This window comes from Leptonotus elevatus, chromosome 2 (assembly GCF_054856555.1).
Source record: "Leptonotus elevatus isolate MCC_2025b chromosome 2, RoL_Lele_1.0, whole genome shotgun sequence".
NCBI lineage: Eukaryota > Metazoa > Chordata > Actinopteri > Syngnathiformes > Syngnathidae > Leptonotus > Leptonotus elevatus.
In genome coordinates, this window is record NC_141240.1 from 37,068,693 (window position 1) to 37,088,274 (window position 19,582).

Consider the following 19,582-nt stretch of genomic DNA (forward strand, 5'->3'; position numbering starts at 1 on the left):
TTCCTGCAGTAGAAAGAAAAGAAAAAAAACTTAGTTTTATAGTTAGTTTTCTTTCCAACGAGAAAGGACGACATTGATGATTGGATGTCTTCTCGGTGCTAAGTTTTGACACCCAAGCAATGGTAAGCAGCATCAAATTGAGCTCTGTGACAGCCAACGGCATGCGGATTGCTGGCTGCAAGTGACAAGACGAGCTCAATCCTAAAACAAGCACAAGGTTTAAAGGGTATTATCATTGCCCATTTTTATTAGTATGCCCACTTGCCCTGGTTGCGAATCTGCCATTTGAAAAATAGCAATGCTCAATTTTGATGAACAATGTCAGGTCAGACGTGAGGAGCTGTACCACATCAAACGTGGATGGGTTTCACATGTTTTCATGGATATAAATAAGGTACTAACTAAAAAATGAAAAAAAAAAATACTATGGTGCCTTGAGATACAACTGACTGGACTTACAAGTTTTGTGAGATAAGAGCAATCCGGCCAATTGAAGTTAAGTCAACTCACTTCACAACAAGCAGCGGTTTGGCAGATTGGGACTAGTTCTTGAAGAAGAAAAAAAAAGCATTTCAAAAAAACTGAAACCTTGATCGTGACGTAACAACGGTCTGGCAAAACATTTGTAGACTTTCCAACAAAATGAATTTTATCCTGCTATTTTTCGTGTTACGTTTTGTATAGTGCCGTATTGAGATGAAGCGCGCTGTACTCTATTTATTGTCATTGAACTGATTAGATTCATGTGTACCTAATATTGTGGCTGGTGAGCGTACTTACAGTAAGTGCTTTGTTTGTGACTCTTTGAAGTCTGTTCTTATGCCAAACAAAATACAAATTCAAGATTTAAAAAATAATAATAATCATAGCTTTACCTATTCTTAATTGCCGATACATGATTGTGTAACAATATTGTAAACCATAGAGAAGACATGTTGTTACCTGCAGGCTCCATTAAGAAGATGGCTCAAATATATTTTTGTGGGACAGTGGTAATTAACTGGCATTATGTCTTCTCAATGATTTCTATTTGATTTTGTTCTGGCAGGATGACTATTCTCATCCAATGGCTCTCTGATTTCTTCTCTGGCTCGCCAGCACCCAGAATGAGGCAGTTAGGCGAGCCGCACCATCTGGGAGCTTTTCCCACCTCGTCCAACAAGCAGCCACACAAACATTTTTCATCTAGCCACACATTGGCCCCCGAGCGCCACCGTTCTGTTCTTTTCAATGTCACATCGTATTATTTAGCCTCACTATCTAGTTCAACAGTGACTTCCTGTCCCTTCTCCATTGTTGCAGGGCAGCCTGGTGCGACAGTATGGTGGGGGATTGGCAGGGATGGAGTTTGGGATCAAATCCTTTGCAGATAACATTCTTTTTGTTTTTCAACTTCCTCTGGCTCTCATTGTGTAGATTCAGGCACTTGCTGTGTTTTTCTCTTGTATTTCTTTTAAATCCCTCTCTGTCCGCTCTCTTACTGTGGTTTTGTTGATTATGGTGTTAGTCTGGAGCTGGAGGGCTTGGCATCCAAATGAAACTATTTTTTCCTCTCTCTCTCTCTTCTGGGTCTCCATGTATTAGTGCACCCACTTGTTTGCTCTTAATTGGATGGTCATATAAAGTCAAGCCCCAAATTATTAATTCCCTGGCCAAATTATGTGTAATGTTTAGCAGTTGAATGTGCCGCATTTGCGTTGCCTAATGTTGGGGGAATTGGTCAGATTTAGGGCGGGAAATGGCGTGGAATCAGCTGCGCACACCGGTTGGGATCGTGTAGCATTTATAAAGGGAAATTGTGCGCAGATGTGCGTCCATGCATGCTTTTATAAATCAAATTTTTCTTCTGCGTACGTGAGTTTTGGGTTTCCTTTGTATGTACTTTTGTGCGCAAGTTTTCACTCGCAGTTTTATAAATGAGGCCCCAGAAGACTCCCTTTAAGTGATGATAAAAATTGCATTTAAAAAAAGAAAAACATCTGCTAGCCAGAATCTTAGCTGCATGTAGGTGTTGTTGTTGTTGTTGTGTTTCTTCAGACGAGGTGTGGTTCAAGATTGAGGATTTGGGTGATGGGGACAAAAGGTGGACAAAAACAAAGGGATGAAGAGAGGCAAAGCAAGACTAAGCTTAAAAAAAATGTAGTCCTATTTACAAAAAAATAGAGGCAAATGAACAGTCAAGACAAGAAGAATTAAAATACTACAAGTCCAAAAACAATGTTCAAAGCAACAGGGAATAAACTCATGACAAAGTGAGACATAACACGACAGGACTAACATGACTCATAACCGCAGCAACAGAGAACAGACCAAAAGAAAGCAGGGAACTGAGACGGAAGCAAAGCCGGCTTCGCTCCTCAAACAAATCTCAAACACACAGAAGCATTTCAAGACTTGCGTGTGTCCAAAAGAAGACGCTGAGGACGTTTAACGGCTGTAATGTATATGCCAAGTCTGGAGTGGCGCTGTTGCGCAGCCACGGGGAGTTAACGGAAAGCGAAGAAGAAGAATCAGCGAAGAAGACGAACCTTTTTTTTTTTTTTTTTTTTTTTTTTACTTTATTGCAATCTGTAGAACAAACATGGCTTTGCATGTATTAAAACAACATGAAAAAGATGAACACAGGAGAAGTGACAATGGCGGGTGATTCAAATACAACACCGCTTGTTGAATGTAGGAATAAAAAAGCAAAATAGTTTGCCGCAAAAGCATAAGCAAGCTAAGGAGGCTGCGCAAAACGACTACGACACAGCTATCCGCCATTGTTGTTGACAGACTGACGGTTCGCGCGTAGTCACGCATACGTCATTGATGTGCGAAAATGCGTCGTCATCAAACTGCGACCATTACGTCATCGCTGGAGGAGTGTCCTGCATATGGTGTCCAGACGGACCTGTACGGGGCGCGTTTTGAAATCGTTTCCACTCCGGAGCCCGCTTTCAAAAGTGATCTGTTTCAAACTCCCAAACTGCACCATCGTAAGGACGAACGGCCTAAACGGTAAGAAACTTGTGAGGATACATTGAAACTGGCTTTCGTGTGGACGGGGCCTGAATATAAGCAAAGTGACCAGACAACGAGGCACACCTGGACAAGATACATGCTGCAGGAGGGAGCTGATTGGTAGACACTCAGGTCAGGACTGACGAGAACAGGTGGAAACGAAAGCCTGACAAGTATGTCAATTTAACATGAGGTTGAAAGAGATTGCTTAATTCTGAAGACAACCGTGTAGAGTACATTTTATAGAGAGGGTGGAATTATTCATCTGCCTTTTGAGCTTTCTTTCCTAACAAACACATGAAGCTAAACATATACGGCATCTGAGACGAAAAGCAGCATGCTGATCTCCTGCTAACTTATTACAGTCGGGTTGGCGATGATATATTAAACATCTGTTGGATGGGATGTGGGTTTATCTGCACTGTCACACACACGATGATGAATGGCACTGGAGAGGCAAGCCTGTCCGATTTGGAAAATACCCAAATGTGACAAGTGGCGAACAAGGAGGCTGGCGGATTTAAGATCAGAACGGAATCGCAGGGGAGACGGCAACGAGTGCTAATTTGCGTTGGTCCTTTTTTTTGCGAAGCAGCTCGCCTCTGCTTGAAAGCGCAGTGACTGCGCAGTTCCTTCGACAGTAATACACTGTTGGCAAGACGACTGTACAATTATGGGAGAATGGAAGCGGCACCGCATGCGCAAGACTGAAAACGAGAAATCTAACATGTGATTACAGAAAGCGTATAAATGTAAATGGCACAAAAGCAGCTCTGTAGCATTTTCAGAGGGGCTGTATTCCAAAGTTGATTCTGCTTCTAAGGATCAGCAGGAGACCGTCTCTAATTTAGAAGAATGAATCGCTTGCATTTACAGTACAATTTGCTGAAAGCTTGCATTTATAGTCTCCTTCAGTTATTTTCCTTTCGGCTTGTCACAGTAGGGGTTGCCGCAGCGTATTATTCTTAATCTTATCTTGAACTTTCCCCCAAAAAACATCTAACCTTGGCTGTCTTTCTGAAGAGCTCATTTCTAATGCTATCCATCCTGGTGACTCCTAAAGAAAATCTCAACATCTTCATTTCCGCCACCTCCAGCTCTGCTTCCTGTCGTTTCTTCAGTGCTTCCAGTCTCTAATCCGTACATCATGGCTGGCCTCATCACGTTTTATAAGCTTTCTCCTTCATCCTAGCAGAGAATATTTTATTACATAACACCCCTGACACTTTCCTCCACCCGTTCCAAACTGCTTGGATCGCCCCCCCCCCCCCCCCTACCACTTTCACCATCGCTCTGGACTGTTGACTAAAGTGTTCCATCCTCGCTATCACTTCTCCCTGTGGCATCACTCTTCCTCCAGCCCTCTCATTCACGGATATTCTGTCTCTTACCTTTGCTCATCTTCATTCCTTTCCATTCCAGTGCATTCCGCCACCTTTCTATGTTCCTCGCCTGCTCCCTGATTTCACTGCAGATCACAAACATCTGCAACCGTCCACGAGGAGTCCAGTCTCCTCATCTGTCAGCCTATCCATCACTATTGCAAAGAGGAAGGGGTTTAGAGCTGATCCCTGGTGCACTCCCACCACCTTAAACTCCTCTGCCACATCACAACAGCACAACTCACTGCTCTTGTACTACTCTAACACACTTCTCTCCAGCCACGGGCTTTCTTATGCACTACTGCAGTTCTTCTCTTGTTCTTGAGATTGACAAAGTCACAGTTTAGCGACTTCTGACACAAATAATGCATCTGCAGTACTTCTTTCCTTGACATGAAACCATGCTGTTGTTCACAAATACTTCTGTCCCGAGTCTTGCTTCCACTCCCCTTCCCCATAACTTCATTGTGTGGCCCATCAACTTGATCCCAGCACATTTTGTTTATATTCCTCAGGCACATTCTCACCCTCTAGAATTCTATTAAAAAACCTGGTCGAAAGCTCCGCATCTCTTAACAGCTATGTCATAAGGACCAGCTGCCTTTCCATTTGCCATTATTTGTAGTTCCTTTCTAAATTATTCCTTACCTTCCATTGTAATTTGAGTTTTATAGCCTTAATCCTACTTTTGAATGATCTTTGAGGAGATGTGCAGATGGTCACGTTGAAGAGAAAGCTGATTTGTAGCGCTGCTTCTGACCACATGAAGTATTTGTTGGATTGACCGCATACCAACTAATTACAATGTCAACCAATGCATGTGATTTTGTTGCACTGCCAGTAATGAGTAAATAGGTCCATCCATCCATCTAGCGGTCGAGTAAATACAACAAGAATGTCAAAATAACTTTTCCTCTTGGGCTTTCACCCAACTTGCTCTTACGGTAACTCCCAATTACAGTATATTAGCGCTATGTCAACATTGAAGAGTCACATGCAGAAAAGTAGACAGCGGCACAGGCAGGCAGTCTCAAAATGAGATTTATTGGAAAAAATGAAAATCTAGGAGTACAGGAGCGAAATATTACGAGGAGCAACCACACGCACACACGGTGACAATCAACCGACAAGATTGAACAAAAACAGAGGATCGAAGAACAAAAGGACCAATCACAGAGGAGGAGGATTTGGATGAGAAACAGGTGATACTCATAACAAGACAAGCCACATCTAACCCAAGGGTGTCAAACATATTGCCCGCGGGCCGGATTAGGCCCGCAAAGGGGTTTAATCTGTCCCGCTAGACTACTTTGTAAAGTAAAAAAAAATATGTCACACCAATTAATCAGCCGGCTACAATCAAAACATACAAATTCAAATTTCAGAAGCAGTCCTCAGATGAGCAATGCAACTTCGTACTGGATGTCATTATTTTACACACAATTTAAAGTTACGGTTTGTTTAAAAAAAATAATTAAGTCATAGACTGACATAAATGTGTTAAATATAAAACAAATTCAATAACTGGTAATACAAATGTATATGACAAGGATTAACGTCCTTAGAACTTAATTAACTGCGCCACACAATGCATTCTGGGAACAATATATATGCAAAACAGATAGATTAAACACATCCAGAACTCATACAGGCAAAGTGTTGCCGCGTTCCATTTTTGGAACAATCTGATTACAGTTTAGGGCTGGCCCACAAATAGAGATAATCTGTGTATAATTGACGGCAATTGTTTTTAGGTTATATACTATATATATATATATTATTTTACCGATCCGGCCCACTTGGTAATATATTTTCCTCTATGTGGCTCCTGAGCTCATATGAGTTTGACACCCCTGATTTAACCAAAACAGAAACACATCCAACACAACCCGAGTGAGAAAAAGTCAAACAATTAGAGGCCAAGCTTACACTCACATCACACAGATTCGATTCAAAATGCCAAAATGACAACTATTCTGAAGTTGCAATGAGACAAAGGGCAGTAAAAGGAGGGAATAGAGCAATGGTGTTGCTGGCAATCTAAATCGTAATACTTTCTCATACAAAAAAAAAATGCTGCCCAACAAGCCCACCAAGACTAATATTTGAAAAATACAAATGAAAACACATTCAATTCTGTAAAAAGGAATTTAATGAAGGAAAAGGTTAGATATTAAAGTTTATCAAAGGTAGTGAAGGCAAATTACTAAATAAATGGTTAATTTTGGCTTTCCTGTATGATGGTGTACTGTAAATAGGCATGGGCCAATTACCGGTTTGACAACTTATTGTGGGTTTAAAAAGTCAAGGTTTAATTTAAATAACCGCTAATACTGGCTGTCTCAGGTAATTAGTTCTGTTCTTTTCTTCTTCTTTTTTGAGGGGACTTTAAAACAGGGAATGATATGATTGGCTACTTGCAGTATTGAGGAAACCAGCTGCCTCTTTGAAGTTGATTGCCTCCCATTAACCCCCCCCCCCCCTCTCAGTGAGCAAAGAGAGTAGTTACACATGGGGGGGGGGGGGGGAGCAAAACAAAAGATGTGCAATCATGGATGCTTTTTTTTTTAGCTCTGTTGATTAAATGTGCATTGCCTTTTATTTCTTCTTTTTAATGGTCCCAGCGGGTACTAGTTAGTCCCAAGGACAGTATGAATAGTCCACAGGACTGTTGTAAAAATAGCTCAGTAGTGAGTGGACACTGTGATTTAAGATTAATTAAAACAGAAGGATACTGTCAACATTTATTTAAACTTAACATGATACGCATTTCTTCCGTACCAAATTTCTATATTTTGCTTAAAAATAAAATAGGTTGTGTTAATTGGGGGGAAAAAATGCTGTTTTTATTTACCCAAATATTTCGGGGGGGAGGGGGGGGGGGTCTTTTAAGAGCTGTAATTTTAATACCGTACTAATTTTACTCAAGGTTATCATACCGTTAGAAAAAAAGAATACACATTAACATTCTTTGAAAATATGTCAACATTACCAATTGCAAAATATCCGCATTTTCAGTGCTAGCACATTCAGTGTATTTTTGGAGTGTGTTATCTTGAGCAGATTCCATCTTGCTGGAAATTGTTCAGTCTTAGCATGTTTAACTTTTGCTGTGGTTTGATACGCAAATCTGGTGAAGTCATGTTGACGTCTAGATTTCGGGAAAATCCCCTCGTTGCGGATAGATAACAAGTCCTTCAGCATCTGTGAGGCAAGTGAAGGCATTTGAGGGAATCTTGTCTGGCACCAACAGGTTATTTTCTAAGTGGACTGAAACTAAGGTGGAGCCAGAATTTTGGGGATGACACACTTCCCACCGCCTCACCAGCCTGCAAACACAACATGCAACAATCGTTATAATAGTTTTGCGTTTTTCATTATAGGTAGTTATTATTTTGTTTTGACTTCTTTTTTTTTTCAGCTAGTTTTAATTTGTTTGTTTTTTAGCAGGTTTGTTCTTTAAATTAGTTTCTGTTTATTCAAAATTGTGTCATTTTAGTTTAATTTTGATTAGTTTTAGTTTCATTAAATAGATGAAGTTTTTATTGCTTGTAAATTAACTCATTCACTGCCATTGACGGCTATAGACGACAAAAAATTATTGTAACTATTTCTAACATGTTTTTCCACTTTGTTAACAAGAGTATGAAAACCTATAATTTTGTTTATTCTACATTTAGAACAGATATAAAATGTGTGATTAATCGTGAGTTAACTATTTAAGTCATGCGATCAATTACTATAAAAAAAAATATCGCCGACTAGATAAAAAAAAACTAAGAAAAGATTATTAAAAATTAAAGGCGTCATGTGATTAAAATGTTTTATTGTAATTAATCACATGACTTCACTAGTTAACTCACGATTAATCAAAAATTGTATATCTGTTCTAAATGTACAATTAAAAAAATTCTAGGTTTTCATACTCTTATTAACAAAAGTGGAGAAAAAATTTTTAACTAAGAAATCGTTCAAATGAATTTTTTGACGTCTATAGCCGTTAATGGCAGTGAATGAGTTAAAAAAAAAAGGAATGAAGCAAAAAAAAGAGACTAAAATGAAGAACATTTCTGCTATAATTACAGCTAGTTTTAGATAGTTTTGTAAACATTATATTTGGTTTCAGTTTCCTATTTTTAAAAATGATTGTCATATTTAAAAAAAAAAAAAATTCATTAACTTAATTTAAATTATTCCGCTAATTTCCGCTAATTATAATAATCTTGCCAAATCAATAAAAAATAATGAATTTGAATTGTCCCAACAGAACTAACTGTTGGAATGGCTTTGTCTAAGACAAAACAAGTCCAAGTTTGTCTAACTGTTTATCATAGCAGATTACAATTAAAAAAAATAATAATATTAATTGCAATCCCACCTGATATAGTTACTGTCCAGCCGCAGGACTTGCAGATTTTTAAACTGTCGAACCCAACGAGGGACCTCGCCCAGATGGTTGTCGTCCAACAGAAGCTCAACAAGCGAGCGGAAGGTTCCGACAAAAGAGCCCCGCTCGAAACCCTCGTCCCGCAAAGCATTGTGGGACAGACCAAGCGATTGCAGGCCAGGCCGCAGGTGGCGAAAGATGTTAGCGGGGATGTGGCTGATGTTGTTATGTCGGAGGTTCAGTTTGAGGAGACGGCGTGGGAGAATCATGGCCATTGACGTCAGCTGGTTGTGAGACAGGTCCAAGACTTCAAGTCTCCTGTGGAAAAAAACAATCAAGCATTTGTTAATTACATACTGGAAGTAGACTGGACTAACTCGCAGCCATTTTCACAGAAGCAACCCCCTTCGCTCCTGGCTGTTTTACTAGATTTTGACTGATTTTGCAAGGCCCACAGAATATTGTGTTCTATTGCTACAAAAACATGGTCTCATCTTTCATTGGGAAAAAAACTATATTTGTACCTGTTTCTGTTATGCATAAATTAGCATTAGAATATAGCTAAGTTTCACCATTATTCACAAATCTGTTGAAAACACTGGGGAAAAGAGCTTGTTGCAACATGGCCCTGGCTGATCTCTTATACTCTGCTGCCACCTGCTGGCCGTTTTTTGTCATTACTACCATTGCTTTAAGCCACCTCTTCATTTCAGAAACTGAACCAAAGCCTGTATGCTCTTGCATTTAAAAAACAAAACAAACAAAAACGTGCAAATACGTTTTTTTGGGGAAGTGATGGACAAAGTATTAAAAAACTTGTTTATAAGTTTTTGGGTTTGAATGAGTTAAGGACCAGGGGCCTCGTGGCACACTAAGTGCAATAGTGCTATCTGCTACTGCATTTTTTGGTCACATGCTGTTGATGGAGCAGCAAGATGTCAAAAACACTTTATTTTCTAAAAAGCCCACACAAGGCAAGTCACTTGAGATTTTCCAAGATAGGAACACAAAGAACCACATAAGTGAAGCCAAGGAACAAGCAAGAGTGAACCAACATCAGAAACTAAATGCACACAGGACACACAAAGGACAAGAGACAGTTGCAGAAGACGCCCGGGAAAAGAAGCGGCTGATTGGCTGACACGGGAGGCGCAAAGCTGACGAGACGAGGTGGAGTCAATAATGACACAACGAGCAGACACGCAGGGCGGGCATCAACACAAGACAGTAACACTAGATTCCAGGTACTCCAGTCCAAACCCAAAACCCGGCACCTAACGCATGTAGAGTATCATGAAAACACACAGAGGGTAAAGTGATGAGAAAATCGTAACAAGTGAAATTGTTTCGTCTACGACCCTGAGCTCAAAGGCGTCTGGGGTGGATCGTCATTTATTTGTGCATTTGTTAGAAAAGTTAATTGCGGTCACACGAAGCGGAATTCGGACCTGTTTTGGAAGAAACGTACGCTGTGGCTGAGTAAAAAAGACTCATCCAGACAGTTCTCATTAACAAGTCCAGAAGCCAGCGTCTGGCATGGCATTTGGGTGTGTCAGTCAGCGCCTTTGGCAAAGGTAATGTTCACTACCATTAGTGGCAAAAGCGCACTAACGTTTTGGAGCAGTACTTTCACACACGTTCATGATTTCAACAAGACCATACGGAAGGACTTTTAGGAAGAATTACTCAACCCTGCAATCGGGTGCATGAGTGAAGCGTTTAATTACTCTCTCTTTACATGGTCGATTTTTAAAATGCTACTGCCCCTATTTTAAATGTAATGGATTTCTGGAATTCATTGTCATGAATGTTAATAGCAACGTGCCACTCAATGTAGTTAAAAAAAAATTTTTTAAAAAGCTCGAGAGTGCCTCGTTGTTGCAGCATAGAAAGCACTGCGATAACCAAGGTGGGACATATTCCAGCCACCAGGCTTTGTAGAGGTTTCCTCCAACCACTAGGGGTCACTAGGGAATTAGTTTTGGATTCATGTCTCGTGTACGTGTAGAAGTTTGCTATTTTGTTTGTTGCCTCCGGGACATGTTTGTGCCACAGTGCTATTCACAGTTCATATTAAGCGTATGACGCTATTCCTGTAAGTCTACATATTTAATTTATTTCTTAGTTTTAGTGCTTTCTACATGTTCCATAAGCTCTCTAGACCAATTATCAGTGCCAATATTCAGCATTTTAACGAATATTGGCCATTTTGAAGAATCATACGGCCTATAATAGATCTATAAAAAAAAAAAGAATTTAAAGTGCTCAGAGACGTAAAAAAAAATCTGGGAACCAATTATTTAAATTTTCATAAATGCTTCTGACCCTGGGAAGTCTCTGCACCACCTCTCTTTGTTTGAAATTAGAACTAAGATAAGTAAAAAATTTAATACTTCAGTAGCAAACAATCGGGAGCTATTTACTTAAGTTTGTATTTAACTTTTGAAGACATGCTACTGCCCCTGGAAAAATCCTGAACTTTTTGCTAGATTTGTAAAACAAAGATGTCTATTGAAAAAAAAATGTTTTTAAACTCCAATATTTTACGAACCCTAAACGTTGTTCAATAAACATATAGTTAAAAATTTTAAATAAAAAAATAACAAAATAAAAAATAAGAGCGGTTTGTTTGTTTTTATGCTAAGTAAAGATAACAATATCCTGTAAGTATCTGTTAAAGCTGCAGCCTGTGTCATTGTTATTGAATTATCTCAAATGTGTATCTTTTTGCAACTTTTCATAATATCTACAGCCTCTCAAGTGCTTGACTGTCTTCTTTTTCTTGTCCACAGTTTTGCTTTTCCTCAACTGTCCCAGAAGCTCCCACTGTGGTTCAGAATAAACCCAGGGAGCAATGGAAAAACCCACAGGAATTAACTATATTTATGCACAACTCACACGCACAAACACATTGAGACATGCAATTGCCCTCGCTCACACACGGCTGCTCAACTCCGTACACATGGTCGTTTTAGGCCTGAGAATCTGTGATCGTGTGTAAGCAAAAGAAGAACATAAGAACATAATTCATAATGACTGACACTGATGATGGGAATTTGAAAAGAGCAACCGTAAGCTCTAATTTGTACTGGTATTTTATTGTGTGTGTGCGTGAGCGTGCACGTGTGTGCGAACGCATAATAGCCTGATGTATTGGCACCGATGTCGAGATTAGCAAATGATCTGTCAGTGAATGTTTCTTTGGATGTGAGTTTATCTGCCACAAGTTTAGACCATGGTCATCTTTACCATAAATCAAAATGCAGCCAGTATAATCATCACATTTCCAAAAGGCACCTGCCTACCCTCTTGTGCCTGACACGGGAACTGCAGTGTGTTGTATGAAAATGCTGTATGTATAGATTAGTGATTCCCAACCACTGTGAGATATCATCAGTTGTGCCGTGGAAAGTTACACAAAATCCCTTAACTCATTCACTGCCATTGACGGTTATAGATGTCAAATATTCATTTAAACTATTTCTATTAGTTTAATATTTTTTTCCACTTTTGTTAACAAGAGTATGAAAAACCTATAAATGTTTTATTGTACATTTAGAACAGATATAAAATGTGTGATTAATTGTGAGTTAACTCATGAAGTCATGCAATTAATTACGATTAAAATGACGCGCCTAATTTTTTAATAATCTTTTCTTTCTTTTTTTAAATCGCAATTTTTTTAATTGTAATTAATCGCATGACTTCAATAGTTAACTCACGATTAATCATAAATGTTATATCTGTTCTAAATGTACAATAAACAAATTCTAGGTTTTTATACTCTCATTAACAAAAGTGGAAAAAATGTTAAACTCATAGAAATAGTTTTTAAGAATTTTTGACGTCAATAGCCGTCAATGGCAGTGAATCAGTGATTTACGGGGGGTGAAAAAAAATCACTTCATCTATTTAATCCAGCGACGTATTGTGACAAACAGGACCATTACATGCTTTTCCACTAAATAAAAAAAATAATTATTTCACCACCATTATTTAAGTATACACTACAGTACAGAGTATAATTTTTGTTTGCTCGCATGAGATTTTTCTGCGATCAACTATTTGCCATGATGACTCATAAAACGTTGATAAACAATGTTTATGGATGGACGTGATTGGTTGGACCTACCGAAGGCTGCTCCAGACCTGTTGAGCCAGGCCACCCTCACGCAGGAGGTTATGACTTAGGTCCAACGTTTTCAAATGACTGCAGCCCCTCAGTGCTTCCTCCGTCACGTCCTCGATCAGATTTTCATCCATTTCTAAAGTCTGTTTTAAAGAAAGACAAAAAGAATGGGGGAAAAAAAGTGCACATAGGAATAAAGGTGCATTTCTTTATCAATTTGGTGTCGTCAAGGTAAGTTGAAGGGGAGGGGAAGTCAAGTCAAAAAATTTCTTGCCAATATGTTATATGCGGTCCCGCTGGTCTAAACATGACATTCTGATTAATATTGTGTTTGCAGCAGATGAATTAAGCAGCAAAATACGACTGTTTTTATCTATATTAGGGGCAGCCATTTTGCCACTTGTCGACTGAATTTTCTTTTTTAATGCTCACCGCCTGAGGTGGATAAAAACATGATTATGCTGCTTAATTCATGTTCCACAAATGCAAAAATATGAATCAGAATGCTGTGTTAAGACTAGTGGGGGCGCGTAGAAGAAGAAGAAAAAACACTTAAAATTCACTGAATGAATTAAATAACAAAAACATATCTGTAAACAATATCTATCTATCTATCTATCTATCTAGCTATCTATCTATCTATCTATCTATCTATCTATCTAGCTATCTATCTATCTAGCGATCAGAACATATCACTCCGGTCCTGGCTCCCAGCCAGCTGTAGATTAGATTAAAAAAATTCTGCTACTGGTCTATAAATCCCTGAATGGTTTGGGTCCTGAATATATTCCAGAAATGCTGATTGAATACAAACCCAGCAGGGCTCTGAGATAAACAGACTTGGGGCAACTCATGGAACCCAGAGTTCGAAGTAAACATGGTGAAGCTGCATTTAGCTGTTATGCTGCACACAAATGGAATAAGATGCCAACAGAAGTGAAGTCAGCCTTGAGTGTAAATGCTTTTAAATCCAGGTTAAAAACGTTGCTTTTTTTTCCACATACCTTAGATTAAGGTCTTTTAAACATTTTTAAATCATTTTTTTATTTTTTATTTTCTTACCCTAAATGTTTTTAAAGTTTGCTATCTAATGTTTTATCAGTCAATGTATGTTCTTTTAGTAAATTTTGTAACCTACTTTTGTTTTGTGTTTGCTCTGAATGTCGTTAATTACTGTGTTGATGTTTATAGGTGTTGTCTTCCCTTGTGTAAAGCACATTTATTTAAAAATAAAAATGAAGCAAATATTAAAACTACTAAAAACTAAAGTGAAGCATTTTCAAACAAAGAAAAACGAATGAAAACCGCAGCACGTGCTTTATAAGCTCATTAAAACTGACTGAATTTGAAAAACAAAAATCAAAATGAAAAAAAAATAATAATAATCTATTATAACTGTGGTGGTGATTGAACTTTATTAAAAAATATATATAAAAAAAGTTTGCACCTGCAGAGCGCGGGGAAGACCGCGGGGGAGAAAACGGAATCTGTTATTCTCCAGTTTAAGGTGACGAAGCCCCTTGAGAGGTTTGAATGCTTGAGGTGACACCCCACCCTCGTGCAGTGTGTTGCCTTCCAGCTCCAGGTTCAAAAGGTTCGTCAGCCCTAGAGGCAGAAAACCCAGAATTTGCATATTGACGCTTGTTTAATGTACAGACACAACGTCTACCTGCGAAACAATGAGGGGCGAGGCCGTGTAGCTTGTTGTTGCTCACGCTCAGTTCTTCCAGAGCCGGCGGCAGCGTGGGGATCGCGGTGAGCTGGTTGCCATCTAAGTTCAGCTTCCTCAGAGAGGTCAAGTTCTAAAGAGCACACATCAAAAAGAGCCGTGAAACGGCCAAAGAACAAAATAGATGCTTGTCTTGAACGCCATCATTTTCATCCTGAAGATGGAATTACAGAGTTGAGAGAAACGAAGCAAGGGAAAGAACGCCAAATAAGTCAGCGCAAGTCGTCTGTATCATCTATGATGTTGTATTTTTGGTACAGCCTATCAATGTGGCATTGAGCGAAAGCCGCCGCGGTTGATGCGTGTCATCTAAAAGCTGTGGACTGGATCCATTGCAATGTCCCTTGAGCCAATCCATCAGTCCTCTGTCATTACTGGGATGTGAGCGGGGGCGGGAGAAAAAAAATCCTCTAAAAATAATTCCCTTTCCTCTACATCATTGGCTGCAGCTGTTTTCCGACAAGTCGGCGCAGCCAATGGCGGCAGAGCGCTCTGGCGGCGGTGTGTAATGATTGGTCGGCCGCTCGAGTGTGGTCAGGATCTTTGTGTGCGTTTGGCCTGTGGTCAATTTGAGGTTGGACCAACGGTTATTCTTAGAAAGGATGAGTTAATGTGATTCCCAGCACTCACTCTCAAATTATTGTAATCATCCAGGATTAAGACTCGCCTTTGATTTTAATGAGATGCAAGGGCCTTTTTGAATTTGACATCCATGAAATACATTGAAAACTTACTTATATGTAACAAGATGCCGCTCCTATGCGGAAATAACTTCATCAGAATGCTGCGCATGCCTCTGTTATCACAAAGTTGCGGTTGGCCTGGTTTGGAATTGACAGTAAGCTTTCAAGGACACCAATTTGACTGGAACTGCTCCGCCAAGACATCATTACTTCACATACGTAGAATTTTTTTTGGGTGGGTGGGTGCTCTATTTTGACTAACTGGAAAGACGTGTAGGTACAAGGCTACTCACAGACAGCGGGTTTCGGCTGAATGAATCATCATCCAGTTGGTTTTTGCTCAGGTCCAGGGATTCCAACTTTGGCACGCCGGAGAAAATGTCTGGAGGAAGGACTCTGATGTTGTTCTCTTGGGGAGACAAAGATGCAGGCCAGTGAGCTTGTGTGATACAGAGGTCGTTGCATTATGCAGGCAAAAGTATTGGGACGCATGGCTATTATGTCTACGGAATAGAAACGATAGTGCCTGTTACTCTTTTACAGGTGAAGTGTAAAAAAAAAAAAAAATGAGTGAACTCAAAATTTCAAAACTTAGTTAAATTTCCACACAGAAGCAAAGCCGGCTTCGTTCCTCAAACAAATCTCAAACACACAGAAGCATTTCAAGACTTGCGTGTGTCCAAAAAAAGACGCTGAGGACGTTTAACGGCTGTAATGTACATGCCAAGTCTGGAGTGGCGCTGTAGCGCAGCCACGGGGAGTTAAAGGAAAGCGTAGAAGAAGAATCAGCGAAGAAGACAAACACTTTTTTTCTCCCTAACTTAATTGCAATCTACAGAACAAACATGGCTTTGCATGTATTAAAACAACATGAAAAAGATGAACACAGGAGAAGTGACAATGGCGGGTGATTCAAGTACAACACCGCTTGTTGAACGTGGGAATAAAGAAGCAAAATATTTTGCTGCAAAAGCATAAGCAAGCTAAGGATGCAGCGCAAAACGATTACGACGCGGCTATCCGCCATTGTTGTTGACAGATTGGAGGTTCGCGCGCAGTCACGCGAGAATTGCCGCATACGTCATCAATCTGCGACAATGCGTCGTCATCGAGCTGCGACCATTACGTCATCACTGGAGGAGTATTATGCATATGGTGTCCAGACTGACGCGTACGGGGCGCGTTTTGAAATCTTTCCACTCTGGAGCCAGGTTTCAAACGTGATCGGTTTCAAGCTTCGAAACCGCGCCATCGTATAGACGAACTGCCTAAACGGTAAGAAACTTGTGAGGATACATTGAAACTGGCTTTCGTGTGGACAGGGTCTTAAATTACTGTTTTAGCCACAAAAAAAGTTGTGCTTTTGACAGCGTGGAATGGCTGAATAATTTCTCGTGTTGAGTTATGCCTGTCAAAAGAACATTTTGCCATTAAAAAAAAAAAAGTGTTAAAAATGAGGGAAATTGTGAGAAACAAAACATCACTCTTTTGGTTTAATATTTGCTGACATGACCTTTGCCAACGTAATGCTGCAGGCAAGGGGGTGAAAGGGTGGGGGCGCATAATTCATTCATAAAACGAAAGAAAAGCTAGTGAAAGAAGCAGCATTGGCACGTATAAGACAGGTCCAATGACGTATTGATAATTGAAAGCGACACACCTCCCACATCCAGCTTAGTGGCCCCCGAGTTGCGGATGATTGGCAGGTGAGTCATGCCGACATCCCTGCAGCTGATTTCACTCATGTCAGTCTGACACTGACCCACGGGAGACTCTGATGAGATGCTCTTTGTTTCAATATGACTGCCAGGAGCTTCAGTGGCCTCTTCTTCCTCCTCCTCCTCTTCCTCCTCCTCTTCCTCATTCCCTTCTTCTTCCCCTTCCTCTTCCTCTTCCTTGAGACAAGCAAGTCAGTAATGTGCATAAGTAAGATCAAAAACAACTTATTTTAATAAGTTTGAACCTCTTCCTCCTCCTCATCATCATCATCATCATCGTCATCATCATCATCATCGTCGTCGTCGTCGTCGTCATCATCTTCCTCCTCCTCCTCCTCCTCTTTCCCCTGCGCTTTCTCTTGATCCATGAGTTGCCTCTTCTCAGCATGAAACTCCTTCAGTAGAGCCATTAATGTGCTGCTCGCCTCATCTCCTTTTTTATTCATCCTCCATCCCGCCAGGGGTCGCCCTAAACCTGCCTAACAACAAAGCAGTGTTTTTCAACCGTCACGTCCGGTCACAACGCACACCACCAAATACAAAAAGTACACGTGTGTCATTCCAGAGATTGCGGACGTTACTTTTTTTTTTTGTCCCGCACATGAAATTTTAAATAGTAAAACAACAACAAAAAAAATGGGTAAAATAGGTAATTGCAGTCGTACAAAAGTTATTCCTATTTTGAAAACACCAAATAGCTCTTCAGCAGCCCATTAAATGCCCCCCCCCTTCTTTTTTTCTTTTTTTGCCCATGACCAATTTACATCTTAAACACAACACAGGAAATTATTTTCAACTTTTTTGGGGACGACTGCTACTGGAGGGCCACACACTTAACAGATGTATGACAAGAATGCCACTATATGGAAAAATTACATTCATACGTGCAAAATACATATATTTATTTTTAGATAATACATTTTTCAATGCATGCATATAAGATCTGCTATTCAACGACAAAAGATTTGGAACAATTAGCAAACAACAATATAACCACATATGTGTCGGGGTTTTCCAATGCAAAGGGCTTTCTTGCATAAATTACCATTCAATCACAAAATTACTTAACATCAAGTGCAATAATAACCAATTTTGTGCATTTTTTTCCCGACAAAAATTAACTCACTGAAAACACTGATTTTTTTTAAAAAAAATAAGCATCTAATTGGGTGTGTAAAAATAAAAAATAATCTTTTTTAATAATTTTGAGGGGGATTTATTTATTTTTTATTGGGATTTTGCCTTTTATTGATTTAATTCATCAAGGGGCCATTCATTCAGTTGCCTATCCCTGATTTATGTAGTTTCACGTTTTGATTAATTGGGTGTGTAAAAATAAAAAGTAATAATCGTTTTTTAATAATAATTTTGAGGGGGATTTATTTATTTATATATATTTATTTAATTATTTATTGGGATTTTGCCTTTTACTGATTGAATTCATCAAGGGGCCATTCATTCAATTGCCTATCCCTTTTCACGTTTTGTAACCAACACACTGAGGACAAGTCATATAACACCCCGTACTAAGGTAATAAATATTACAAGCCGACATTTCTACAGACATATGCAGGCAGATAAGTGATTATCATGTCTTACTATTCTATATGCAAAAGAGTCCGCTGTGGCTGTATGTTTCCTCTTCCACCAGGCGTCTCTTTTTTGTCTCTGAATCTTCAGGTTTTGGGGGTCCTGGTGTTGCTCTTCTGTTTGCATAAGGACATGATCGTCTCCTCTTTCCTCACCTTTGAAAAATAGAAACATTTAAGGTATTTTCTTATTCATTCTTATTATTTCTTATTCATTGGAATAGTATGAGCTTGATCCAGAACTTACCTGCAAGAAAAGACACACCAGAATCTGAGAACGTCATCCTGGTACGAATCCCAGTTTCTGGGGTTGCAGTTTTTTCCAATTTAAGCGACTGTCCTACAACTTTGTCATGTGACATGCTATGTCCGGATAAAAATGTGCCACTCAGCCAAATGAGCACTACCCATGACCGTGGCATTATTGAATATTCCTTCATTTATTTCAGTTGAATCAGGACGTCAGCTGAAGTCCCAAAAAAGAGCATCCAAAAACTTTTGAAAATAAAATGTTTTTTTATTCCTTTGTTTTCCAAACTGTGAGACGATGAACGCTGCAAGGGAAAGAAAAAAAAAAGTTTCTCCGCTATGGTTCACTTTACTGCAGCCTTGCCAACTCAGTGACTGCTGCATGTACAAGGGTACAAGATGGGAAGGAGTAATGTTGTAGGTGGAGAGGGAAAAAAAATAAATCTCACATTGTTAATAGAGGCCCATGTTCGACCAAGCATGAAATACACAGACCCGCCTGACTCCTCCTCGTCTCCTCTCTTACTTCTTCTTCCTACCTCCTGTCTGCCTCACACTTGCTAAAAGCAGACATTTGACCCAGAGGTAAACATGGCATGCATATGTTCATTCTGTGGGAATTATTTATCTATTACATCATTTGGTTTTACACTTGGAAAAGCAATGTTGTGTTTTCCCACTGAATATTGACATACTAGGTGTGCAGTGTGCTT

At 39.5% G+C, this 19,582-nt stretch overlaps 1 protein-coding gene across 1 annotated transcript; it reads right to left on the minus strand.

The window, feature by feature from the left end:
* Positions 1 to 5,467: 5,467 nt before the first annotated feature.
* Positions 5,468 to 19,277, minus strand: LOC147179843 (extracellular matrix protein 2). The gene is made up of 10 exons (XM_086069286.1): positions 18,868 to 19,277; positions 18,631 to 18,776; positions 17,277 to 17,510; positions 16,974 to 17,208; positions 15,607 to 15,722; positions 14,571 to 14,703; positions 14,349 to 14,506; positions 12,905 to 13,044; positions 8,764 to 9,090; positions 5,468 to 7,714 (listed from the first exon to the last, which is right to left on the minus strand). The coding sequence occupies exons 1-10, from the start codon at positions 19,058 to 19,060 to the stop codon at positions 7,537 to 7,539; spliced, it is 1,860 nt and encodes a 619-aa protein (XP_085925412.1). The 5' UTR covers positions 19,061 to 19,277; the 3' UTR covers positions 5,468 to 7,536.
* Between the last annotated feature and the right edge of the window lie 305 nt (positions 19,278 to 19,582).